Raw genomic sequence first — 27371 nt, forward strand, 5'->3', positions numbered from 1 at the left:
TGTTCAGGGAGATCTGGATTGAGATATTCACTCCAGCCCTGTGGAGAGAGTCTCGTCGTCTAACTTTCACTTCTGTCCCTGGCGAGTTGAACCCAGAGCCTCTTCACACACTCCAGGCAGGTGCTCAACCACTGAGCTGTACCCCCACCCCAGAGAGGTTTTTCCTAATTCAGATGTTATCTTGTTATTTTAAAAACAAAGTTTACTGTGTGTGTACATTTGTGTGTGTGCACGCATGCACTTGCATTCCTGTGTGTGCTTATGAGCACATGTGTGTATGTGCATGTGTGTGCATATGTCTCTGTGTGTGCATGTGGTGTGCATGTGGTATGCATGTGTGTGCTTGTGTGCACATGTGTGTATGTGCATCTGTGTGTGCATGTGTGTGCGTGAATGCATCTGTATGTGTGTGTATGTGTGCGCGTGCATGCATGGGGGCAGGTGTATGTACCTGTGAGCTCATGCAGAGAAAGAAAGAGGACATTCATTGGCTGTCCTGCTGTGTCACTTCAGCTTGTGTCCCCGAGACAAGATTTCTCACTGAACCTGGAGCCGGCTGGAGGCCAGCAAGCCCCAGCTCCACTTCTCACAGGACTCTGGTTTACAGAGCTACCTGTGACCTCACCTGGCTTTTTATGTGGGTGCTGGGATTTGAACTCAGGTCCTCATACTTTCTCAGCAACTGCTCTTACCTGTTAATGGCTCACCATTCTGTTAGCATCGTCTGAGTCTGTGGAAGGCAACATGAGATCATGGTTAGGGCTGTTAAATGCAACTTTGGAGAACACTCAGAAAAAGAGATGGAAGCAAATCTTCAAGGTAGAAGGGTCTCCTTAAAAGAAGTCGCTGTGCAGAAATGGCAGGGACTGGTGGAGGCTCCAACATATGTGCACCCAGACCCCACCGGTGATTTTGTTATGTTCAGATAACAGGTAGAAAATGCATGCTCTAACTCAATGTATCTAATTCTTTTAGACTAACTGCTTTTATTTTGACAGCTATTCTGTTTCATTTAGTTTGAGTTAGGGTTTTACTCTGCAGCCCAGGCTGGTCTCAGATTGGGATCCTCCTGCCTCAGCCTCCCAACTGCTGGGATCACAGGCATGTAACACCACATCTGACTTTTATAAAGATTTCAAACAGAATTATCTTATAAGTTCACCAATGTGATAAAACTAAGTTCCGACTGATGAATAAGTATTCAAACAACTAAATAAACTATCTTTCCAGTCCCTGATCCTTTCTTTAAAAAAAAAAAGTCCTGTTTGGATGGCAAATATTTGTTGAGGCAACACGTGGGCTGGCTGTCGCTTCCTGCTCTGCTTCCAGTGGCTCCTCGGTCCTTCATGAGGTACCTGGTGCTTCTGTCACTTCCTCCTCTCCTCTAAACCCCTCCCCCAGGTCTCCAACCTTCTCCTTCCCCTTGCCCTTGCCCTTGCCCTTCCCTTTGCCCTTGCCCTTGCCCTTGCCCTTCCCCTTCCCCTTGCCCTCCCCCTTCCCCTTCCCCTCCCCCTCCCCCTTCCATTCCCTCAGGTTTCCAACCTCCCCTCCTTCTTCCATCTCTTCCCCAGGCTTTCTAGCCACACTCCCTTCTCCAACACTCAAGTCTTTCCCTCTCTCTTCCATCCTTTCAGATCTCCCACCTCTCAGACCTCCATCCTTCATCCTGGTCCTCCCTGCATCCTCTGGGGCAGACCTGGGACTGGGGCTCTGAAAGTTGTGCTCTGAGGTCAACACAGACCCGAATGTATCTCTGGAGCATCATGATGCTCTGGACAAGGCACTCCCTCACTCCCCTGTGATTTCATCATGGAAGAGGCTGTTTTCATAGCTCAGTGTCACTACACTGAGCCCTAGAGCTCCCTCCTGGTGCTTGGGTACCATTTCTGGTTTACCAGTCCTTTCTTAGGGTGGAGGGCACAGACAGGCTAAGTACATGCCCTGGGGTATAACTGGAGGGAGGAGTTTGCCCCTACTCTGCTGTGTCTAAGAGATCTATCTGTTTCAGGCTGCCAGGCCTCCCTGCCACAAACTTCTGGAGTGACCTGGAGCTTGGGAATCCCTCCATTGTCTCTTCTTTCTCACTGCCTTGACTAGAAGTTCCTGTCTTCAAGATTGCTCCCCTTGACTATACCTGCCCCCCTCACTTCCTTATGGTCTCCTTCAAATATCTCTTCTGGCCTGCAAGGGCTTCTGACCCTCATCCTTCTTCCAGGACACAGGTCCTGGTTGTCTGTTCCAAGGTGAACAGAGCTCATCTGGCCAGGGCTCTGGGGTCACTGGAGGGTCAGGAGCTGGCTGGGGGCCAAGATCTACAGTGTGAGTGGTGCTGAGGCTGGGGAACCCTCTCCCTACAGTCTGCGCATTGGAGGGCCACACAAAGGAAAGAGTGAGGGACCCCAGCATCTCACAGGAGGGTGGGGGGGATCCCAGTTTATTTCCTCTGGAAAGTTATGATGGATTCCCAGGGTCCAGGCAAGGTTCCCAGCTGTAGTTTGGAGCCAGAGGTGCTTGGAGAACAGCCCACTCAGGCTTCTGCCATGGATAAGGCTATCGGACCATGAGAGGTAGTGGTGCCTACGACAGCTTATTTGTCTCGCAGAGGGAGTTTCTGGGACTCGTCCTCTAGGGCTCTGCCTTCACCCCAAGGGAAACTGAGGCTCAGCAAGAAGTCATTGGCTTGCCGACACAACAGGTGGGCTAGCTGCTTCACAGGTGAGCCACACCCCTGGTACCCAGCTAGGTCTCTCTGCAGAGTATCCCTTTCAGGAACAGGACTTTGTTGAGGCCTAAAGGCAGGAGACCAAAGTGGCAGTGAGGGAGGAGCCCAGTCCTTCCAGAGAGAAGTGCAAGGAGGGGGAGGAAGGGTCTGGGCTGGCCAGCCCTCCACAGAGAAGGGAGCACAGCTTCTTGTAAAAACTGTAGAAAAGCTGCCTTTGAACCGGTTTGGCCAGTTTTAAAGTCCTCAGGGGAACCTGAGTTCTTTCCACCTGATGATAACTATCCTGGGCCTACTGTGCGCCTGCCTCTGGCGTGCAGCCCTTGTGGGGAGGGGTGAGGGTACACTATTTTAGGCCTCATCTCCACAGCCACTGAAAGCCCTGTGTCCCAGTGTCCTGAGACCTGGCCTGGACCTAAGCAGCTCTGAAACAGAGACCAAGAGCACAGTCAGCCCTGTGTCTTTAACTCACCAAGGGCTCCTATCATGCAGCTCTGCTTCAGCCTTGTGCTGGGGAGATGGTCAGCTTTCTCCTCGGCAAAGGCATGGACATCTGGGAGGGGCTTGCAGGAGCGGAGAACCAGATTGACCTGTCTGAGTGGGCTCCTTCCACCCCCACCACCCCACTACTCCCCAGCTCAAGAGCCTTCCCTGGCTCCCCATTGCCCAGAGTCCAAATTCCCATGTCCCAAGCCACTTCCCCTTTTCGTTCATCTTTTCAAAAGAGTTTAAAATATATGTGTGTGTGTGTGTGTGTGTGTGTGTGTGTGTGTGTGTGTGTGTGTGTATGTGGATATGCACACGTGAGTTCAAATTCCACAGAGGCCAGAAGAAGGCATCAGATCACCAGGAACTGGAGCTGCAGGCCGTTTGTAAGCCTGTAGGACTGTTTTATATCCAATTCACAACCTTCCTACATGGGCACAAGGAACTGAACTCGGGGCTTCTGTAATGACAGCACGTGCTCCGAGCCACTGAGCCATCTCTCCAGCTCCCAACCTTTCCTCTCCCTGTCAGTTTCCTTTCTTGTCATTATAACAAAATAAAAGACCTACTACGAGTAACTTAAAGGAAGAAAGGCTTACTTGGGCTCATGGTTTCTGCAAAGCATGTCCACGGCTGCTTGGCCCTGTGCCCTTGGGCAGAGCATCATGGCTGCAGCTGCCTGTGGCCAGTACGGCTGCCTACCCTATGGTGAATGGGAAGCAGAAAGCAAACCAGACCCTGAAAACCTAGTGTAACATTTGAAGGCAGTCCCTGACCCAGTGCCCTATTTACTCTAGCTGGGCTTCTTTCTCCCTAGGTTTTTAGAACCTGTCAAAACCCAGGCCAGTGGTTGGGACCAAAACTTCAACACATGATGAACCTGTAGAGATATTTCCTATCCAAATCACAACCTTCCTCTGGCTCAGTGCCCCAGCTCCAGACTGCCCAAGGTCCTTTCTTGAAGAATAAGAGTTCTTGATTCTGGTGTGCTCAGGCCAGCCTAGGAAGTTCTGGGGTTTGTCTGCTGAGAAGGCACCTGTCTAGATACAGGGTGGCAGGGGCTCTGAGTGCTTGCTCCCAAGGAGGTCAGGCCCTGAGCTGGGGCTCTGCAGACACTCCCTCCCCTAATCATCTTTGATGTCATAGCCCTGGCCGACCTCTCCAGATGGTGGAGTTTCTGTCTCTCCTTGAGGGCTGTAACCCACACTCACCCCAGAGTTGGCAGCAAGATGCCCTTGCAGACAGGACTGGCAAGCATTAGGCAAAACACTGGAGACATTCTGTGCAGGGAAGACAGAAGAGATACCAGTGTATTCAGGACCCATCTGGATCCTCTTCCCCACTGCCCTGGAGACCTAGAAATGGGAGCAATGGCCAGGTCTGAGGCTCCTCAGCCCCATGCGGGCCCTGGGAGTGATATGGACAAGCTGGCAAGGCTATGATACGACAGGTCAGATGGGCAGGGTCACAGGGATGCTTGCTATTTTGAATGACTTCTGCATGCTTGCTCTGAGGTGCAGGGGGACTCAGCTGCTGGACAGAGGATGATCGCTCCTGAGGTGCAAGGCGTCACTGCCACGTAAGGGTGACCTCTGTGTGGTCAGTGGGCAGCCACAGTGAACAGGGTGACCTGTTCAGGCTAGGTCTCTACAACCTCTAAGAGTCACAGGGAAGACACTTACTTAACTTATACACACACACACACACACACACACACACACACACACACACACACATGATACAGGCACATTTTAGTAAGTAGCTAAGCTGCGTATGTAACAGGCTTCCCCAGGATGGCGATGGAGTGGAAAGTTCCTGTCACCTAGTGATGTCATAGCTATCATACTGTCATAGCTCAGTGTTTGGGGCAACATCAGATGAACAAGCTCTATGGTGTCAGCGGGATAAAAAGCTCAGTGTGTGCCACATACAGTGTGTGTGTTCAATGGCGGTTGCACACTGGGCTGCTGTATGTTCTAGTGTCACTGAGATAAAGTCATCCCCATCAGGCATGTGTTTACACAATGGCATCGAAAGTCCATGTGCAGTGTCAGAGTGACAGAGCACCATCTATGCCAGTGGGGGAATGTCTGCTTCAGAGCTGACAGCCACCAGGCCTGATGGAAAGGTTCCCATTCAAACCACAGCAAGGTAATCTCAATTTTGCCCCACCAGGGACATGCACTCCCCTGACCCTGGCTCATTCCAAGAGGAGGAGGAGATCGGTCCTTTCCACCTGACCTTACTGCCCGGAGGCAGAGGACCCCTGAAGCCCTGGAGCCTAGAAAGGATGTTGGGGAGTTCAAGGATGCAGGGAGCTGTAGGTAGAGTCCCTCCAACTATAGTTTTCAAAAAATGATGTTGGCTATTTCTCATCGTTAGCATAAGTGTCTCATAAGATTTGCTGGAAGCCAGTGGCAGTGGTGTTAGTGCATGCCTTTAATCCCAGCACTGGGGAGATGCTGGGGTTCCATAGAGGAACCCTGTCTCAAAAAACAAACAAACAAACAAACAAACAAACAAAAAACAGACTTGCTAGAAAGACTGGAGCAGAAGACATTAAGAACAGGGGAAGGGGGCGGGGGAGAGAGGCTGGGGGTATTCTGAGACTCTGCACTTTCTTTTCAGTAAACCCAAAATTACTCTAAAGAGAAGTTGGAGGCTGGAGAGGTGGCTCGGTGGTTAAGAGCACTGACTGCTCTTCCAGAGGTCCTCGGTTCAATTCCCAGCAACCACATGGAGGCTCACAACCATCTGTAGTGGGATCCGATGCCCTCTTCTGGTATGGCAGGAGACAATGGCAATGTACTCATAAAAATAAAAATAAATGAGAGGAGAGAGAGAGAGAGAGATTGGTTTTAAAAAGTAAAAAAAAAAAAAAAAAAAAAAAAAAGCCTGAGATTGGTCCACACAGGGAAGCACCCGGTGAGCGACACTGACAGGCAGCAGCAGAGGGCAGATCTTTCTTGTCAGGGGTGTAGCCTCAAGGGATCAGTGGCCAGGACATGTACAGGCTTTGGGTGCCATTCCCCTTCTGGGTGGGTGGTAACACAGACGATACAGTTTTGAAGTCTCGTTGGGTTGTTCATTTCTGCTAGACTTCCCCTGTGGGTTCCATGTCGTTAGAAACCTCCAGAAAAAATAGGTTGGTGGAAGGAAACTGGAGATCTCCGACAGGAGAGGATGGCTCATCTTGTGCTCGCCGTGTCTGTGTATTTCTCAATGGAGAGGACTTTGTCCCCCACTGCTGAGGTCCGACTCTGGCCTCATTTACAAGCTGGGTCCTGAATCTGTCTGGGGGGAGGGGTCAGCAGCCCTCCAAGGATGGATCACAGTGTCTTTGGAAGGTTGCCTTCTGATTCAAGAAACACCCCCTCCACACAGTCTCAAGCCCTGCCCAGAAACCAGCGAGATGTAGTCCCTGCCATACACAAAGTTAATGGGCTCAGCCGCTAGGGGGGTCAGGGGCAGATACCTGAATCCTCCGTAAACACTTCTTCCGGGCAGCTTTGAGCTCCCCGGGGCATGCTCTAACCCTCCCTGATGGTGACAGGGCTGGGGCTGGGCCAGGCCAGGGCAGAGCCGGTGACATCATGAAAAGAGCTTTGCCAGTACTTTCCCGACCTCGGAAACCCCAGCATCCCGCTCCAGGAACTGGCCTGCGGCACCGGCTTTGGCTGGCTGCCCCAGGAGTGTGGCAGGGAGGCCCGGAGGCCCCCCTGCTGCAGAGTCTGCTCCTAAGGTCCCTTTCCTTCCAGGGCCTTCCAGGGATCCTGGGCCAGTGTGAGAACCAGCAGGGTCAGCTCCTCCACCCCACCCCTGCCCTCTCCTTTACTGCAAGAAAAATAAACAGCTGTCCTGCTTCTGAGACTGGAAACCCCACCACAGTGTGGCCTCTGCTGAGCCCAGCTGTGGGCTGACTCACAGCCTGCCCTGGGTGGGGGCAGCGCTCAGGGCCCAGAGCTGCCCCAGGAACCCCTCAGAGACCTTGGGCCAGGCCCATGCCTCTCTGAGCCCCACCAGCTTGCCTATGCCTGGCGGGCAGGAGGAAGTGTCCATTCCAGGACACCTGGGCTGAACCACACACATCTTGGATTCCCTCCAGCCAGCCCCTGACCGCGTCTCTCTCCAGTGGCATCCTGAGATCAATCCAAAGGCCAGCACTACACCTCTAACTGACTATGGTGTGGTCAGGAAGGAAAGCTGGAAGAAGAGCGTTGGTGTGGTTTGGGGTCTTCTGAAGGCCACAGCCAGGCCTCGCATGGGGCAGGAAAACAAATGACTGCTAACAAGGGTGGGAATGGGGCCAGAGGTCTTACGAGCCCTTGACCATCCACCATTAGGGTCATGCCCTCTATACCATCATTGCGCTAGTCACCAGTTCTTCTCCATCCTTTCTTCCTGTCTCCTTCCCTCTTCTCCACCTATATCCTTCAGTCTCTCCAGTTAGCAAGACGCAATGGCAGCTTGCAGCACCCAGTAACCATGAGGGAGGCAACTCTTGACCCTCAACTCAGTGTCAGCCAACCCATGTGCCTGCGGTGGGAGACAGGGGAGGGGCTTCTGTTCTGCCAGAAGACAGGGGTGACAGAGTGCCAGCCTAGGACTGTGTGCCTCCTTGGGACAATGCTGTTACTCCTGTCCTGGGAGGGGTGTGGAGTGTGGGGAGTGCCAGGGCTCCCCAGCCGATGGAGGGGCTGGAGGCTTAGCAGAGGGCCTGGTGGGGCAGGGGCCCAAGCAGAGGATGACCGAAGCCCCGCTGGGTTCCCACGCTGGACAGCAAGGCAGGTGTGGCCTTGGGGTCAGCGAACGGCAGGAGGCTCTGGAAAGCCCGGTGTCTGGCCTGGCGGGCAGGAACGTCAACCAATTAACCTGTAATCGCCCAGGGAGAAGCTAAGAGGATTTGCCTTTGTCCAGCTAATTATTCTGCACCAACACTTTCCCTTTCCTGGGAGCTCAAGCCCTCTGCAGAACTTTAATTAAAAAGAAGCCGCTTTCTCAATGACTCCCGGGGTGGAGCTGCCGGCCTCCATCCTTTGCTGATGGTCTGGGCACCTTCTCTGAGCTCCCCGCCCCCAGAAGACTCTTGCCTACCCCACTCCACCCCCAATGCTGTCAGGCCCTTCAGGTCCCCTCTAGCCTTCTAGTTCATCCTCGAATGGCTGTGTGCTCTGATGGGGGAAATGAGATCTGAAGGGACCCCATACTCCCTGACCACAGGATGACGGCTTCCTGGGCACCTCAGACCTTTAGGGGACAGGCAGGACCTTTGGGTTTAGATGTTGAGGTCTGTACGTGTTCCAGGACCTGAGCAGAGCCCATATGTCCTCACCTCCACCAGTCCTGAGTCCTGTTGAACACCCAGAAGATTGTTCCAGAGGGATGACATAGTTTGCCCCCTCGGAGCAAGGCTGTGCTGGGTTCCCAAGCCTCAAGATTTCTTGCAACCCTGGTGTTACCCCCAAAAAGATAGGCATAAGCACCCATCACTGCCCTAAGGAAAAGACAAGCCCAGTGTATAAGCCTGCCTTCTCTATGTCTCTAACAGCTTCTCTTTGGGTTGTCAGGACTCCAGGATTGCCAGGAGCGGCTGTGGCCCTCCCTTGGCCCCCCAAAGGCTGGAGACCTACACTAAACTGGACTTCTGGGGCTAAAGATGGGCCTTTTGTCCATCCCTGCAGGCTCTCCCTGAGATGAGCAGGAGACTTATTCAGTCCATCTGACTCAGGTTAACCAGCTGGTACCTGACATTCATGAACACCGTAGGCAAACGCTGCCTGTATACCTCCTGTGCATCATAAGGGTTGATTTGTGTGGAAGATAATCCCACTTACAGATGAAGAGGCAGAGAAAACTGGAAGGTCACCTTGGGCAAAAGACGGCCAGCCATTGAATGGTGTGTGTGTGTGTGTGTGTGTGTGTGTGTGTGTTTGATGGGTAGGTTAACAAGCTCGGATCCTGTGATTTTGAATGAGGCTTTGTTTGTTTAGTTTGGCTTGGTTTTTGTTTGTTTTTGTTTGTTTGTTGAGACAGAGCCTCTCACTTTGTAGACCTGGATAGCCTGAAACTCCCTAAATAGACCAGTCTGGCCTTGAACTTATGAAGATGTACCTACCTCTGCCTCCCAAGTGCTAGAATTAAAGGTATGTTCTACCATGCCCAGAATGAATATATATATATATATATATATATATATATATACATACACACACATACACATATACACACACATATTCATATATATATATATATATATATATATATATATACACACATATATATGTATGTACAGGTGCCATAGGGAGGGCCAGAGGGAAGTGTAGGAAATCTTGTTCTATTCCTCTCTGCTTCCTTCTTTTAAGACTACTGACCCTAGAGCTCGGAGGGTCACCAGCCTCACTGACGGCTCAGTTCCCCTTCCAGACAGCGCTGAGGTCCCAGACATGCACACATCACATCTGGCTTGTAATTTAGGTTCTGAGGATCCCTGTGCTTACACAACTGGCATTCCTACTGGCTGAGCCATCGCTTTAGACCATTGGTGGTTGCTGTGTTTTGAGAGAGGCTGTAGCTGAGGAACCCAGGTTGGCCTTGAACTCTTGGTGATCTTCTTGCCTCAGCCCACTGAGTGCTGGGATTCCAGGTGGGCACCGCCATGCCTGGTTAACTCTCTTATTCATTAGGAGGTCCAGGGCATTTACTGCTGTGACCCTCTAGGAGAGACCTTCCTATTGGAAGCCATGAGGTTTGGTTTGTCCTTAGATTCATTTACTTTCCGGGCCTCTCTAGCTATTGAACCAATGTGTGGAAAACACCATGCATAGTCTCAACAGCCCGCATTCCTGCTGTGCCTTAGACTCTGTCCTGGGCAGCAGTGGTGATAAATCAGCCACTATTCCCAGCCCAGCAGAGATAATAGCTTCAGGAGAGGCTTGGGGGGAGAGAACAGCTACAGGAGAGTCCCAGGCAGAGGATATAGACAGGGCAGGAAAGAGCCTTGTCCCGTGACAGCTCTAAGGGACAGAGGTCAAGTGTAGGCCTGAAGGTGTCAGAGAGGACTCAAGGTAGTGGCTTGGCCCAGCTTCCATGTTCTAGATTCTCCCTGAGTAGTAGCAGGGATAGAGTTGAGGAAATGCAGAGACAAGGGATAGATGGAGATTTGAATGGGGAGCAACTGAGATGCCTTGATGCTTCTCAACCTCCCCTGCCTCATGGGTGGGTAAAGATTGGAGGTGGGGAACTGATGGAAGTCAGACAGTCCTCTTGAAGGAGAGGGGATACAACAGAGTCATTATCTACTGGCTGTACCCTTGACACTAACATTGTCCAGCCATGATAAACACTCCCTGGCTTAGAACTGCATCCTTTGCTAGCCTATAGGCCCAGAGATGTTCACCCAGGGCCCAGTTATCCTCATCAAGACCCTTCCATCCCTCTTGCCAGGCGGTGTGGTTCAGCCATGAGCCTTGATTTCCTCTCCAAACCTAAACTGTAGAGGCAGCAACCACTAGTTGCTTGTGTTTGACGGATACTAAGTCCTTCACTAAGGGGGAACCCATGTGGTCTCTATGAGAAGTAAGAGACACTCTGAGCCTAATCCCCAGACCCAGGAGTGTTCCCCTGGATGGTACATACAATTCTGCTCAGGATACTAAGAGTGCCCCAGCATTTCTAGGTGGTTCCTGTCATGATCTTATGGACTCCTATGAGGAAGTCCAGAGACAAGCTAATGCCATGGCAGAGGCGACCACATAGAGGAACATGTGAAGACATCCTTGAAGATTGCACCAGTGCAGCCACAGCCAGGGAGGGACCTTAGTTCTGGAGCTGGACAGAGCAGACACACCATGAGTGTGGACAGATTTCTTTTTTCTTTTCTTCTCTTCTCTTCTCTTCTCTTCTCTTCTCTTCTCTTCTCTTCTTTCTCTTCTCCTTTCCTTCCTTCCTTCCTTCCTTCCTTTCTTTCTTTCTTTCTTTCTTTCTTTCTTTCTTTCTTTCTTTCTTTCCTCCCTCCCTTTTTCCTTCCTCCCCTCCTCCCCTCCCCCTCCCTCCCTCCCTCCCTCCCTCCCTCCCTCCCTCCCTCCCTCCCTCCCTCCCTCCCTCCCTCCCTCCCTCCTTTCTTTCTTTCTTTCTTTCTTTCTTTCTTTCTTTCTTTCTTTCTTTCTTTCTTTCTTTTCTTCCAAGACAGGGTTTCTCTGTGTAGCCCTGCCTGTCCTGGAACTCTCTCTGTAGACCAGGCTGGCCTCGAACTCAGAAATCCACCTGCCTCTGCCTCCCAAGTGCTGGGAGTAAAGGCGTGCGCCACCACTGCCTGGCTCAGATTTCTTGACATCAGAGAAACAGCTGCTCTTTTGAAATGCTGAGTTGTGGACCTTTTATTCCAGGGCTCCAGGGAGCAAAGGCCTTCCTTGTTTCTGCAGTGGTCTGTACATAGATTTATAATGTTCTCCTAACATGGAGGTTCATCTAAACTTCCCTCCCTGAAGCCAGAGCTCCTTGGCACCCTCTTCTTGGTGGATGCTCATTATGAAATCTCTCCTCACCCTCGGGTTCCTCGACACGAAAGCTCAGGAGAGGACCACTAACTAGAACAGGACCTGATGAAGGGGGCCTATATCCCTGAAGTGAACAATAACTCTAGCTGCAGGAAGTTCCCAGCTGGCAGGCTCCTGGGGACATGGGATGCCCAAGCAACAACCAGAAGAGGTGCTGGGCGGGACAGGAGAGGCAGGTCAGGGGGATGGGTAAGGTGGAGGGAAAACAGCATGACTGCTTCATGACAAGTTGATCCTCCACTGGTCCACCCTGGTCTCCCTGGAATGAGGCTGTGCCAGGCAGGCATCCTTGGGCACAGGCGAGGCTTCCTCTGAGCCCCTGTATTCAAGCTGACACTCACTTCTGTCCCCAAACCAGCCAGCTGCCACCCCAGCCCTTTTAAGAATAAAAACAAATATTTGTTAGGCGTGTTGTATGTGCTAGGGTTGAGTTTTTCTTTTCTTTTTCTTTTTTTTTTTTAAATTTTTTCTCTTGAGGCTAAAAATAGAAATGTCTTGGGTCCCAGCCCTGTGGGGAGCCCTCCCAACCCACTGCCTGGCTTCTGTAGTATGCCAAGCTTTGACTTCACTGTCAGCTGGGGGAGGAAAGGCTTTGGAAAATGGTGACAAGCTGAGGTGACCCATCTGGATTCTACAGGGCTGTGCACACCCAGATGTGGAAGGGGCAGAGGGACCCAGGGAAGGGCTTGGGCACCATTTCACAACAATCGATGTCCTAGCAAGGCCAGAGGGATGACCTGGCGAAGAAGAGGGGTGTCTCGGAGTATGCAGCAAAAGCCAGTAGTCACGCTGGGCTGCTGTGGGGAGGACAGAGTTGGGAAGCCATGGTCAGTTGCCTGGAAGGGTCTGGCCCTACATGCTCAGGTTGGACCCAATGGCTCTTTAGGCTTCAACTTGGCACTCAGTCCAGAGACTGCACAGAGATCCTGTGAGGATGGGGTGTCTCAAGAAGTGGTCCCAGAGAGTCCCCTGAGGAGAAGGGGCTTGAGCTGTCCCCAAGAGGCACACTGGGAACACAAGGCTCTCAGGCCTAGAGTGGGGCTAGATAAAAGGACCACTGTAAACTGTAAAGTTCTATGGGCACACATTCCAACGTCTAATCTTCCAGGCAGCCCCACTGCTGCCCTGAGCCTCAGAGTGAATGTATCTCACTCTGACACAACCCCAGGTGGAATCTCTCTACCATGACCTCAGCCTAGAGAAGCGGAAGGGGGAAACTGAGGCAAACCGGGGCCAGTGTCACATAGCCAGCTGACATGAAACCTGACTCAGACAGTGCTCCATCCAACCCAGAGGCCCCTACTGCAAACCATCTCTAAGGCCAAGTCGGGTCCTCTGCCTGCAGGTCCCAGCGGTTGAAGGTCAGGTGCCTCCAGGTCCCAGGCCTCTCTCTGAGCAAGATGGAGGCCCTCACCCTGGCTCTTCTCCATCCCCGGAACTTGATACATACACACATCTGACGGACAGCTGAGGAGCCAGCCTAAGCCAGGTTTACCATCAGCTTCCTCTGACCTTGTCCTCTCTGGGACTCTTCCAGGACCTGCCTACAGGGCTCTAGGAAATTGTTCTGCCTGAAAAATATGCATGGAATCCCGCTGTATCCCCTGTGGCTGCACCACACCTGAGCCACAGTGCTGACTCTACTCTCCCCCCTGCTGTCTAACCACCCCCTTATACCTCTCCTGAAAAGCTGAAAGGCCCCAACAGCTCACTCTCTTCCCCTTAAAGCCCAGACACTAGGAGAAAAGGCCAAGGTGAAACTTCCTGTCATCTAACTGCATAGCTGCCAGTCCCCTTCCCCAGGTATGCAGGGTCCCTCTGCCGGTGTTCCATCTGCCCCTCCCCCCATATCTCCTCCAAGCATGTACTCAGCCACAGGCTTGCACCCTGTCTCCAGCCCTCCCAGCTCTACATAGCCATCAGCCCCTAGGCTACTGGCAACGCTGACCTACCCTGGCTGCCTTCCCCCACCCCTCATGCTACCTGAGCTTTCTGAGTCTCCATAACACTGTCCTAGCTGCACCTTGACTCTCCATGGGATCATGGATAAGGCGGAGGCAAGGAGTTTCTGTTGCCTAGCAACCTGTGGGGTCAGGGCCAGGAGTCATGGTCAGACTGATCTCCCCAGAGTCTGTCTCCCTAACCTAGAAAATGAAGCATCCAGCCCCTTTCTGCCACAGGAATGAGACTGCTAACACCTTGGGCCTGAGCACACACCCTCATAGGACTTCAGAACATCTCTCCCCTTCTCTGGTGATCTAACTATGCTTGGATTCCTCTAGTGACAAGGAGTGTGCTCCTTCAGGCTCAGAAGACCTGGTATGGCCTGAGGTCATCGCCAGTCCCTGACTAGATCTCCTGGTCCATCCCTAAGTCCCCAAGATGAGAAGCACCTACAGCCCCTGATGTCACTATCGTTCCCCATAGAATGGGACTTTAACATGGGACAGTACCACTCCCTGCAGAGGTATGCCCTGTCTCCATGATGTCCCAGTGACTCAGCTGTCCTTGTGGCTGCCATTCCTTCCACAGTATTTGTCCCTGAGATGGAATCAATCCCTTTTGTCCAAGAACTAGGGAGGGGACGTGGGAGTGGGTCACCCCTTCTGTGTCAGGCCGTTGGTGGGCTGGCAGGTCCCAATGCATCCTTCAGCTTGGTTGACAATGAGTTCAACGCCTTTGATGGTGGCCTTGTTGGTGTAAAGGGGAAGATGGGGCAGTGCTCCACCAAGTTCAGATAATCCTCCCTAGGTTAATGAGATACTCAGGGTAAGCAAAGTCCCCCTTGGGCAGGGAAAACTGAGACCCAAGGAGCACTTTCAGTGTGGAGCACTGTCAGAACACTCCAGCCCAGCCTTCAGCCCTCGGGCCCTCACCCTGGTAGACTGGTGGCTCTTGGACTGTAGATACCATTCTCTGTTAACAGTGGCACCTTATGGGCAGCTTGGGGTTACAGGACAGTGAGAAACTAGCCCTTTGTCCAAAGGGTCTCCAAATTGCAAGCTACCTGGGAATGCAGCGATGGGGCTCAAAAAGCTAGGTTCCTTTTTACACTTATGGAACTTTCTAGAAAGTCATCAGCTCAGAGTAGCTCTCTCACTCTCCAAATTCCACCCCACCCCCACTCCACTGACTCTCAGTTTACCTCAGCTCCTCAGGCCTTCCTTCTCCCTTCTCCCTTCCCCCTTTCTTCTCTCTTCGAGCTTGTGATTAAGCCTCAGCCTTTGGAAGCCATTGCAGAGCATTCTCAGCTCCATGCCCCGTTCTCCTTGCTGCTCTGGGAGGCTCCCCACTCTGCTGGCCTTTCCCCAGCCTGAGGCTCTCTGAGTTTTGGAAAAGGCCCATCTCAGACTCAGCTCCGAGCTCTCACCGTGGTCCATTCTAGCTCTGGCACCAGAGACCTTGTAAGACCTGAGACAGTATGGATGCTGTGTCCCACAGAAAAAGCTGGAGCCCGGGAAGGGCCGCAGGCGGGGCTCCTAGCCTGCACTGTGGTAGTGGTGTGAGGCTAGCATAGCTTGAGGGGAGATGGGAACTGGGCCCCAGACAGCTCAGGCCAAGGGCTTCCAAAGGTTCAGCTATGACTCTTTACAGAGCTCATCAAGAAAAATCAGGGTCCTTAAAGCCACCCTTGGGCCTCAGGTGAGCAGGCTGGCCATCCAGGAGGGATCAGCTGTCTAGGAAGGCCATCTGTTTCTGGCCCCTGGAGAAAAGCCAGCCCTGCTGCCCTCCTGCTGAGCCTCCTGTAGGTGGAGTGAGAGATCACTCAATCCCCTACCTGCAGCCTTCTTCAAAGGCCGCAAGCACTGGGCTCCAGTGGGTCTCACTAAGGTAAAGGCCCAACGAAAGAGGATACTAGGCAGCCTCCCCAACATGCACCCCTTGTGTCCCGAGGTGGGAGTAGGGCAGTCTACAGCTTAGCCCCTCACCAGTGTCTTCTTCAGACATCCTGCCTCTTAGGCTCTTTCCTGGCCATTGCTGTAGCACCAAACCTATGGCTCCCCAGGACCCTGGACTTGAGTTCTGTCCTGGAATACCCAGTTCAGTGGCCCTCAGTCACAGGGTCCTTCAAGTTCAAGGACCTGATAAACAAACAGGTCCAGTCCCAGTTGTAGACAAAGGAAAAGGAGAGAGGTATAGGTTCGAAGGTCCCCACTGGCATCAACTGTGGCCCTGGTCCTATGGTAGAGACTTGGGAACCAGTCTGCTCAGGTTCTCCTGATTTCCTGTTAGGACAGTCAAGAGACACATTTTGGTCTCACATTCCCCTACCCACTGCCTCCTCATCACACCAGACCCTAGGCCACAGCTCAACCCACCCATTCACCAGAACGCCTCCTCTTCCTCCTTTCATTAAAGAAGGTGACCCACAGCTACCCCATGTTGATCTCTCTCCAGTTCACTAAGAGATCTACCCCAGAGCCGGGCGTGGTGGCGCACGCCTTTAATCCCAGCACTCAGGAGGCAGAGGCAGGCAGATTTCTGAGTTTGAGGCCAACCTGGTCTACACAGTGAGTTCTAGGACAGCCAGGGCTACACAGAGAAACCCTGTCTCGAAAAACCAAAAAAAAAAAAAAAAAAAAAAAAGATCTATCCCAGATCTTGCCTGCTGTGTCTTAACCCAGTCTTTTTGCTCTGTTCTTAGAGATGATATTCTTGGCCATTTCTCCTCAGCCATTGCTCTCCCATTGTATGGTCTCAGAGGAAATCTTTCTGCTTGCCCTTCCCCAGATGGGAGGATATGGACTGGAGAGAAAGAAAATCTGGGTTTAAACCAGACTCTGGCTCTCACCAAATATTCCCCCCATAACTCCTGGATCTTGGTTAACCCATTTGTAAATGAGAGCTTGCGCGGGAATAGGGTCTTATGAAGGTCACGGGGAGCAGTAGACTCCCTCAAAAAGACGTAGCCTTGGGGGTGTACTCCATCTTCAGTAGACTTCTTCTTGACTTATGAGGAATGAGTCTGTGTGTGTGTGGAGGGTGTGCATGGTACCTCTTTACCTACCCATGGGGCAAGAGTGAAGACAAGGTATTGAGTTTGCTCAGGCAACCTGGGAAGGAGGATATGGACACGAGATGGGAGAGAGCAGGAGAAAGAATGTCCCAATGGAAGCCAGTGCAGAAAAGGAAGTATGCAGGCAGCTCTTAGCTGGCAGGGCCACCAAGCACATGGCCAGGGTGTCCTCAGATGGAGGAAGAGGGAGACTGGGGGCTGGTACGGTGGAGCATTTGCCTTCTGATGCCCGAATAGGGAAGATCTATTAGGTACCTTCTCCCTGCAGGTCGCCCTCCACTACCTGCAAGCACCTCTTCCTGGGCTCCCTCCTAGCCTGGAACAATGGGTAGCATCTGGAGTGGGGAAATAGGGTGCATGACTGGTGGCCTAGGAGGTCAGAGCTCAGCTTAGCCAGGGCAAGACTGCAGGCATGAAGGAGCAGAGGTGGTAGGGGTAAGCAGGCTGGCTTTTCCTACAGCTCCAGTCTCCTCAGAGACTGTGTCCTCAAATCCCTTCTGGGGTCCATGTGATTCCCGTTGCCTGGAAGCCTCTGTGTTCTTGGGGTACAGAAGGCAGGTCGCTCTAGGAAGGGATGTACTAGATATGTGGAGAGGAAAGGCCTGAGGTAGGCAGTACCAGCAAGCTACAGGGGTGACTAGAGCACAAGGGAAGGGGTGTCGTTTGAAGGATAACACAAAGCCATCAGGGATACCTAGGCTGGCCCAGGCCAACACTCTCACAGGGCCTTAAGGTAGGGCCTGGGGCCAGGCAAGGCAGTGTGGACTCCACGCCTCAGGCAGGGCCCCCAAGGATGCGTGCCCTGGCCCTGGGAGGCCGGGTTGGGATTGAATCACAGCCAAGAAATAAGTACAGTCTGGGCACCCGGACCAGGGCATTCTCAGGGCTCCTTCCTCATTCCTGGCCCTGTGGGAGTAGCCGGACGCTGAGCTCCGCTGCAGCCGCCACTGGAGATTTGATGGGGACCCAGGGCCTCCTGCCAACCTGCCCAGCCCTGGTCTGGGCCCCAGGCATGCTTCAACCTACTGATCATCAAGCCCCAGCCTTGGACTACCTCTTGCTCTCTCATGGAGAGACTGAGGACATGCCTCAGTGAGGATCATCCCAAGGCTTTCTGTGCATCAGGAAGGAACAAGGATCAGATGCAGGGTTTTGCCTGTCCCTAGAGGGGTGTAACCCCCTTTAAAAAGCACAGCCAGAGGCCCCTCCGGGAGATCTAAGGCATGTTCTGTGGGTGCCTAGTAGGGAGCACACGGCTAGAAGTTCTACCCAATGCCAGGCTTCCCCGGGGACAACGGGCAGTGATCAAACCGGCCCCACCACATGCCTTCTGACCCTGGGTAGGATGCCATTCTCTGTAGGCAGTGCATGGTCACCACAGACTGTGGCCAGGCAAGCAGTTAGGGTTGTGAGTCCCTAGGGACTCTAGACTCAGGCCCTGTGAAAACAAGAGAAGTCCTAGAAGTTTACCACAAACAGCTGGGGAGACCCCAGGTCCTCAGGCCTCCGAGTCTGAAGTCAGAGAGGAATGGAAGCAGACTACAGGCTCTTCTATCCCACCTCCAGCTGAGGGCATATTTGGGCTCAGACCTGTGGTTAGTTTCTGGGTAGCAGACCATTAGGCCTTGGGTCCCTGCAGTCTGAATCCTGAATTATCCGGAGATGCTTCAAGGTCTGTGCATAGGCGCATACCCAGGGCTGCTAGAGGCAGGCAAGTCTGCTAGTCCCAGCTAAGCCTGGCTGAGAGCCTCAAGCATGGAATGGTGGGAAGCTAGCTCCTTAGCCAGCAGAGGAGGTGAAGGAAATGGGAAAGCCTACAGAGCCCAGCCTCAGTGGGCAGTGTGTGTCCCCACCTTCGGGGTAAGAACCGCAGGGCTGTCCCATGGAGACGTCACACACACTTGCTTTTCTGATTCCAGCTTTTATTGGGGCTAAGTGCTCCCCTCCAGAGGAGGCAGGAACACAGCCCATCAGAAGTAGGGCACTTCAAGGACATGTGGTGCCCGGCCACCTCCACCCCAGCACACAGCATTGGGACAGCCAGTGCCCTGCCTGGGTCCACTAACCACCTCTCTCCCCCAAGGCAAGGTCTGCGGCTGACCGAGTGCAGGCGCAGGTGCCTGGCAGCCCAGGGACAGTGCGAATTGCCTCGGTGGCATCAGGGGCCCCCGAGGGTCTGTTTCAAGCAGAAGGAGGAGCCTGGCTTGGGGGACAGCAGCTGAAGCCATCCCCCATCCCCTCCGGTACCCAGTGTAGGTCACAATAACTTAAGAGACATGACAGACAGGGGACGCTATATAACAATATAAGTTAACCAGGCTCCTCACAGGGGACACTGGGCGACGGACGTGGGTATCCCAGGACTTGGGGTGAGGAGATGGGGCCAGGATCAGGGTGGGACATTTCCAGTGGCCCAGAGGCTTGGAACATCCTGACATGATAGGGACACACAGCTGGATGCAAGGCAAGGGCAAACAAGGGTCACCTTCCCCAGGTCAATGTCCAGGCCACCTGGCTTGGTGGCCACCAAACCCCACATTTCCATGGACTTCTGCTATGAAACACCTTAGTGTGGGGTAGGCTGTGGGCAGTTGTATTATCAGCCCTGGCAGTTTCTTACCCTGCCATGTGTTGTGGAGGAAAGGGTGGGATATGCCCAGGCCTGAGTTCTTCTGTCCCCATCTGGAAGGGCCTGAGGAAATGGGACATTAAGCTTCCCACGGACCCCTGTTTGAGGGTCCCATGTCCTCATAATATAAGGACCCTGAAGCAGGTATCAGTGGACACTAGGCAGGGGGCCTGACCAATACATCCCTAAATTCTGGATGTCAGTTCTCTGGCATCAGGATCACAGAAGAAGGACAAAACCCAAGGTACTGAAAAGGGGGTGCAGCCTCCCATCACCCTGGCAACTTCCAGAGTTGGGCTGGATGGGGCTGTGTCAGTATATTTATTTCACAGAGCCGTGGGGTCTCCAGTAAATCTTCAGATTGCCCTCTGTCCATCTGTCATGTGGGGCAACTGTCCCTGACCTCTCCTGAACCTGTGGGGCAGTCCTGGGTGTCAGGTTGGCTCCAGAGGAGAAGAGAATTTGTAAACTGGAGGTGGAGGTTGGCAGCAGGCTGGGAGGGTGAAGGACCAGGGAGAGGACGAGGCATGCCTGGAGCCTGACACAAGGGACATTTGATTTGCATGACAGTCTCCAAATGGAATGGAAGATTGGCTGTCCTCTGCGGCCATCTCAGGCCTTGTAGGGCCACCAAGCCCCTCCCAAGGTGCTGATAAGGAGTCCCCCCACCAGCCAGCTTCCGTGCCAATTCTGACATCCTCGAGTTCTGCAAGGAGCAGAGGACCCTGCAGGGAGGGGCCGGGAGGAGTGAGGGAAGGGTGTCCTCAAATAGGGTTAGGTCTGGCTACCCAGTCGTTAGTACTGAGTCCTCATCTGATGCTAAGAAAACATAAATAATTTTGTCAACATCCATCCACACTGCCCAGGGCCGGCAGGAAACAGCCCAGGAAACCGTTTTGAGTGTGACTGGTGGGTGTGGCCTTTCTGTGTCCAGTCACAGGCAGGGAGGTGACCCTCAGAGTCTCATGGTCCCTTTGTGGTTCACTTTCCCAAAGAGAAGTAAAGGGATTTGTCTCCATTGGGTACCAGACCACCATTGCGTTGACCTTGGATGCTGGGCGGGGACAGAGCGAGTAGGAAGGAGCCTGGAGTATCTCGAGCTCCCCACCTCTATCCCCACCCTCCTGTGCCTGCAGCTGGCAGCTCCAGAAGCAAAGAAGGATGTGCAAAATAATGGCGAGGGCCGCAGGGTCGGCAGGGGCCGAGCGCGCCTGCGCGGGAGCCTCACTTGCAGGTGAAGACCTCGGTGCGCTCGCTGCACGTGTTGCACTTGACGAAGCAACACCAGTGGAATTTGCAGTTACACTGCCACACCTTGGTGTACTGGTGCGTGTTGTAGCCGCGGCCGCAGCACATGGTGTCACAGCCGTCGGCCCCCGGCGAGGTGCGGTTGCACAGACGGCCCTGCGTGCCCACGCTGCCCGTGGCCGCGTCCTCCTCGCAGTAGTTGGGCGACTTCTCGATGTACACCAGGTCCGTCTCCATAGGCTTCTGGTAGCTGCGTAGCTGCTTGATGCGCAGGAAGGTGGGCTGGCGCAGGCGGCTGGCTCGCACCACCTCCACCTGCACCGCTGCGTTGTACTTCTCCTTGAGCAGGTGGCCCACCTCGCGGAACTTAGGTAGCGTGGTCCAGCAAGTTTTGGTGGTACAGGAGCCTGACACACCGTGACACTTACATTCCAGCTTCATGCGGTCCTCCAGAACCTACAGGAGACAGAATAGAGGCTCAGCAGGGAATGGAAGAGAATGGGTGTCATCCAGAATACCCCGTGTCCCCTCTCTGAGCTGCTAGGAATAGGTTTCCATGTGTGCACTCTGCAGAGGGTGGTGTATTTGATCAGACTTGGTTAAATCCAGCCCTAATGAGGAAATGGGACCGGGGCCACTTGTAGGGCAGCAGGTAGGAACGCTGTGCTGGGAGAGGCCCGGGCAACAGCAGATGATTAATAAGCGCAGGCCCTCCATGTCTCCATCTCCCTGCGACTGCCCTCATGCCTGGTGCAGGGCCTGGCATGCAGTCAGAGCTTAACAGCCAGCGGCTTAATGACAGCCTGTCGTGCCAGTGATGGAGGGAACTGGGAGGGTGAGGGCACGGGTCAGCGAGGCCCAGTCGTGCCATCCTCTGGGAAGCCGACAGCCAGGCCTAGCCGGTTGTTGTTCTTTCTCCCAGTGGCATGAGAGCCCAGGATGGGTGCAACCCTGTGTTTTCCTTGGGCCTCCCTCTCACCTGGGAAAGCCAGTTCCCAGAGCCAGCCCTGACCCCGGGTATTCATTTACCCAGATCGAAAGAGCCCTGCCAGCCGGCCTGATGAAAGATGGGGACTCACTGTTAGCTGCCGCCCTGTGGCTGCTGAGGGGCTATTTGTCAGCTGTCCCTGCTTCAATGGCCTCACCTCCACAGCCTGAGACTTCCGGCATTTGGCCTCTAGCTCCACCCTCAGGCTGGAACCCACTGTCAAGGGCACCTCTTGTCAGCCCCCAGCTCTGTTCTAGACAAGAAGCTTCCGCAAATGAATGAATGAATGAATGAATGAATGAAAATGCGAGTGAAAGGAAGACACCCCCCCCCCCCAGAGACCGCCTCTGCCTCAGCACCTTCCCTGGACCTCACAGAGGATCTCTGGGGCACCTGGTCCAGGGTAAGAAACAGAAAGAGCTAGTTGTGGTGGCCCCCACCTTTAATCCCAGCACTGGGGAGGCAGAAGCAGGTGGAGCTCTGAGATGGAGGCCAGTATGATTTACAGAACAAGTTCTAGGACAGCCAGGGCTACACAGAGAAACCCTGTCCAAAAAAGAAAGAAAGAAAGAGAGAGAGAGAGAGAGAGAGAGAGAGAGAGAGAGAGAGAGAGAGAGAAAGAAAGAAAGAAAGAAAGGAGGAAACAGATTAGCTTGTAACTCCCAGGCCTGTGGGAAGCTTACAGCTCTGCAGGGGTGATGATACCCTGGGGGGCTTCCTGGAGACGGTGACATTTATGGTAGGCGTTGATGACAGGCAGGAGCTCACTAGCATTCCAAGAGGGCCTACCAAGAGATCCAACAGTGCCACTGAACATTCAGGGGAAGATGGGGCTGTGTGCCCCTCACTGCTGGGTAGACCCTGGGCGGGGATATCCCCGTTACTGTTTTCCAACTAAGTGAATGATGGCCTGAGGCAAGGACTAGAGAAGCTGCACAGGAAGGGGGTTGGGGCCAGGGAAGGAAGGTTGGCCCAGGTTTCCTATGGAAAGAAATGGGTGCAGCGGAAGAGTAGGTGGGCCATAAAGGCCTGGGAATAGGGCCAGAGTGGTCCCAGGCATACTTGGGACCTGTTCCCTAGACACCCCCCCCAATCCCTCATTTATCCTGGTGACTCTCTTGCTTTGCTTGGCTATGTTCCCTTCTAGTATTCTTCCAGCCTGCTTAGTCCCCTGTCCTGACCACCTGCTTAACAGCCAGCTAGACTGGCCCTTCCGGGTCCCGGGCAGGAGCAGCCAGTCACTCAGGGCCTGGCTGACAACTCTCCTCCAATGGCTGAGACCAGTGCGGAGGGGGTGGGGGAGAAGCATGTAATCCAGTAGTCAGCTACCAGTGTCACCCACCGAGGCCTGCTGGTCACCCCTCACCCAGGCCACAGCTCCTGAGCCCCATCAGGGATCTCCTACCCCCGCCTGCCTGAGGACATCAGATCCTGCGCAGCCCTGCTGGTGACAAGGGCAGATGAAGTTGATTGGGCAGGTGTTTGCAGAGTGAGGGGCTGAATCCTCGCTTGGCTGGGTCCCCTGAGCTGGAGCCTCGCCGGGAAGTGATCACAGGATTCAAGAATGTGCAGTGCCCTTCTCCAGAGCCCTCGCCATGAGAGCCCCAGCAGTCATGGCGCCAGGGACAGCCAGGAGCTTGGGGCACTGAGACCAGTCCAGGAGACACCTGGAGGTTGCAGAAGAGGCCTCCTGCCTGAGGGGCTGGGCTGAGGCTGCCAGCTCTGCAGGCCTGGTTCCCTCTTCCCACCTCACAGGAGTGTGGTGTCGGCCGCACCCAGGGAAGGGCTGGCATAGAGGATCCAGGTTTTGGAGCAAGGACTCTTTGATGCCAAGCGAGGAGAGTCACCAGGCTGGGGACCAGTCTTTCAGGAGAAGGTTGGACAGCCCAGGGGAGTCTGGGATTCCTCTATCCCAGCAAGGCAGGCCTGGGTGGGGAAGGTGTCTCCCATTTATCCTGGGCACAGCTGAGGTCTGGGCTCCGGGGAATGGCTCTCGCAGGTCTCGCAGATCTCAGAGCAGCAGCCACACTCTGGGCTCATCATGGGTTGCCGTCCCAGATCCGTACAACTGGAATGAGCCCACCCAGCACCACTGTCAGGAACCCTTGGCCAGGACATGCTCTGTGGCTAGCTGATAGGGTGCCATGCCTGTTGGGTGTCACTGGGAGGACCCTGGTGCTGGCCTGAGCACAGCACCTGACCCTCCCACAGAAACACCCCTGCCTGCCACCCTGTCTGGATAGAGGAAAGAAACCATAGATTCTGTCCTCTCAGGCAGTCATTTCATCCCCCCATTGCCCTCGCTCCACACTGTCACGGTGACCACAAAGGAGCAAAACTATTGACCAAGCTCCTTCACATCTGAGTTTCCTTTGGGATCAGTCTTTCTGCCAAGATACCAGGGGACACCTCTCTTTAATGACCAGCACAGCCCATGAGGTCTCTGGGGAGGTGAAGCAGGGACAGGTTGGTGGCCCTGGTAAGCTGGGCTCTAAGCTCAGCCCATCTCACCCCAGCCTATCTAGGATGCTAGTCTTTCGTTCATGCAGCCTTCGGTGAATGGGGAGTGGAGATGGTTGGAGGCTGCTGCCCATGCCTCGTATCACAGGAAATCTCAGAAGTGACCTCACTGGGATGAGAATGCAGGTAAAATAGAACATCTGGAACAGGGTGGCCCGCAAGCCACTGAGTGCCCTTATATGAGACAGAAGAAACAGCCCAGTAGAGGCCACACACACAGTCAGGAGCAGGGGCTAGAAGACTAAAGACACAAACCAACAAATACTGGGGCCTCTAGAAACTGATCAAAGAAAGTGGAACCCGGCTCCTCCATACCTATGCCCCAGGTCCTTTGGAGAAAGCATGGTCCCACCACACCTTGATGCCAGGTTTCAGGGCTAGAATAGTTGGAGAATATGTGTCTGTCCTGTTAATGTTGTGAGTCTGAGGTGCTCTGGGACATCTGTCTGATGCCCTAGGGTAGGTTCAGACCCTGTGCTGGAGTGCTGTAGCAATCTCAGGCTCTCAGCCCACCACCAAAGCTAGTTAGTTCTAGCACCGAGCTCTTTTGAGGAGAAGGCCCACATGCAGCCACCAGCTGGCTTTCGGGGCTTCAGGCCAAAGTGTGCTCACAGCTTTAAGATGTGGGGCTACTAAAGGGGCAGTGGGGGAGTCTGGCAAAGTGTCCAGCATCTATTGTGCAGACAGGGAGGCTAAGGCTGAGCAGAGAAATAGGGTCAATTGCCACACGGCTGGGGACAGAGCTGGCATGAGGACTATGATCTCTAGTTGACATTTGTTTGGGAGGGAAGACAGAGGTCTTACTGAATAGCCCTGGTTGGCCTAGAACTTACTATGTAGATCAGGCTGGGCTCAAAATCCCAGAGATCTGCCTGACTTTGCCTATTGAGTGCTGAGATTAAAGACACACACACCACTGTGTCCAGCTCTTTCTCTTTCTGAGATACGGTTTTGTTGTGTAGCTCAGGCTAGCCTAAAACTCACAATCTATGCCAGCCTCAGTGAATGCACTGCCATGCCTGGGTACCACTGAGACTTTAACAGCCTTTTCCTGGGGTTCCTAGCCAGGCCTCCACCCATCCTGCTCTCCGTGGTCTATTCCTCAGCCCCATTCACGGCACGGCTTTCCTTTAAACTCCTAGGATGGTATCTGGGATGTTTGTAATCCCTTATCCGCTCAGCCAACACCTGCTAGAACTCACCTCTTATCCTTTATTTTGGTCCCTAGTCCCACTACCAACCTCTATCTTTCTAACCCTAACCCTAACCCTAACCCTAACCCTAACCCTAACCCTAACCCTAACCCTAACCCCAGGGGCCGTTCCCACCTTAACTCTCTATACCTCTTTACCAGATCAATCCCAGGCCCAAACTGGAGATAACCTAGCTGGTCCTCAGATGGCCCTTTGCCTGGAATCCTTGTCCCAGTGAGCAGTACGTGGGTGGGAGGGGCTATTTGGACAGCTCTGTAGCAGCTCCCTCACCCTGGGGCTCCTCGCTGTCCTTATCTACAAACTGGGATCAGTGAACTCTTCCTTCCAAGAGAGAGAGAAAAAAAATCTGCCAAGAAACAAGCCACTGAAGAGATTCAAGGGGCTCCTATGAGGGTCCAGCCTTGCCTATCTGCCATGTTGGTGGCTCCCTCTTCAGCCTCCCTGGCAGGTGGGCTTGAATCCTGTGCTATGAATTAGTCTCTGCCTGGAGATGTGGGCTTCTCTGGGAACCCACTGGAGGCTATGCGACCATTCTTTCCTTATCTCTTTGTCATCATGAGGCTCAAGCTTCCTTGGGTCTGACTCATCCACATTCTCTAAGGTCAGCCTGCTTGTCCTTCAAAAACTGACTCCTATACACTTCCTCCAGGAAGCCCCCGAGCCCAGACGCCCTAGCCAGCTGGATTCCTCTCTGCTGCCTGACCCTGGAAATGAGGAAGGCAGAGTGTTATCAGAATATATGCAGGAGGTTCTCAGCCATAAACCCTGAGGTGGAGAGGCTCATCAACACTTCTTTGCCTGAAAAGGCAGTCTATTCAAGAAGCCCCTGGGCCCTGCAGGCATGGGTGCAGCCCCTAGAAATGAAGGAGCCAGATCCAGCCGGTGTTCTGCTCGGCTGGCTGCCCTATCTCGGGCCATCTTGCCGCCGCTGCCGTAGAGCCGCTCCTCCTAGCTCAGTATCTGGGGCCTTCATCTCCCTGTGGTGGCCGGGCTCACCCTGACTTCTTCCCTAGTGTGTCCTGGCCTGATTTTCCTCCATTGTAGCCCCTCACGCTATCCCACCGATACGCAAACCTGACTCTTCCACAAGCGTCCCCAGCTGGCTGCACCTGCCCATCTGGAGACAATAATCTTTCTGTCCTCAGCTGTCTGAGTTTTTCAGTTTCTTTTGTTTGATTTTGTTGTTGTTGTTGTTGTTGATTAGCCTTTAGAACCAGGGATTGGGGCAGGGCCCTTGTGTGTGCTTGATCCACCTGCAGGTCCCCAGCCAGGCCCAAGTCATAGTCTACATAGAAACTGGTCCCACATGTCCAAACTTGAGGTGTCAGGCCTGCACAAAGGGCAGGAAGGACTACCTGGGGCTGCAGAGAGATCCAGAAGCGACACAAAGATCACTGCAGTCTAAGTACTTCTGTAGGCAGACACCATGCCCCTAGGCCGGCCATGTCCTCATGCCTGCCATGCTCCCACACCCATCAGACCCCCCCCCCCCCATCCCCACCATGCTTGCAGGCCCAGCATGCCCAAGCGCTACCTTTCTGCCCGCCTCATTGTTGTGAAGGTTCATGAGGCGCCTGGCGTTCTTTTTGATCTCACGGGCATCCACAAAGCGACGAGAAAAGTCGATGCCGTAGCGGACGTCCGCTGAGCAGCCCCCCCACTTCCAGCCTTCCGCCTGGTTGTAGTAGCCTTGCTTCTCCCGGTCACAGCCACAATTGCTCAGATTGCCCTGGCTGCAGGCAGCGGTGACAGCATGCGCCACGCCCGCCGCCGTGATGGCATAGGTGAAGGCAGCCTCTCGACTCCCTGCAGAGAGAGATAACAGGGATGGGTGCTGAGGCCTTCAAGTTCTGAGCCAGGTGGTGATGGGGGATGGAGGGTGCAATCCACTTGCTGTATGGCCCTAGACTCAGCACCTGCCCTCTCTGAGCCTCTAATGAGCCCCACCCTGACAGGTACAGTACGGTCATTTGTGTCTGCAGTGACCTGCCAGCT

At 53.8% G+C, this 27371-nt stretch overlaps 1 protein-coding gene across 3 annotated transcripts in view; it reads right to left on the reverse strand.

Annotated features, from left to right (window-relative positions):
* Nucleotides 1-18678: 18678 nt before the first annotated feature.
* The window catches only part of Wnt7b (wingless-type MMTV integration site family, member 7B), a 46385-nt gene continuing 37692 nt past the window's right edge, over nucleotides 18679-27371 (reverse strand). For all 3 annotated transcript variants that reach the window (NM_009528.3, NM_001163633.1, NM_001163634.1), the window contains exons 3-4: nucleotides 26911-27182; nucleotides 18679-21110 (exon numbers count right to left, since the gene is read on the reverse strand). In NM_009528.3, the coding sequence (NP_033554.3) occupies nucleotides 20631-21110; nucleotides 26911-27182 (752 nt within the window). In that variant the 3' untranslated portion in view covers nucleotides 18679-20630. The remainder of the gene's footprint in view (nucleotides 21111-26910; nucleotides 27183-27371) is intronic.

The sequence above is a fragment of the Mus musculus genome, chromosome 15, assembly GCF_000001635.26.
Source record: "Mus musculus strain C57BL/6J chromosome 15, GRCm38.p6 C57BL/6J".
NCBI lineage: Eukaryota > Metazoa > Chordata > Mammalia > Rodentia > Muridae > Mus > Mus musculus.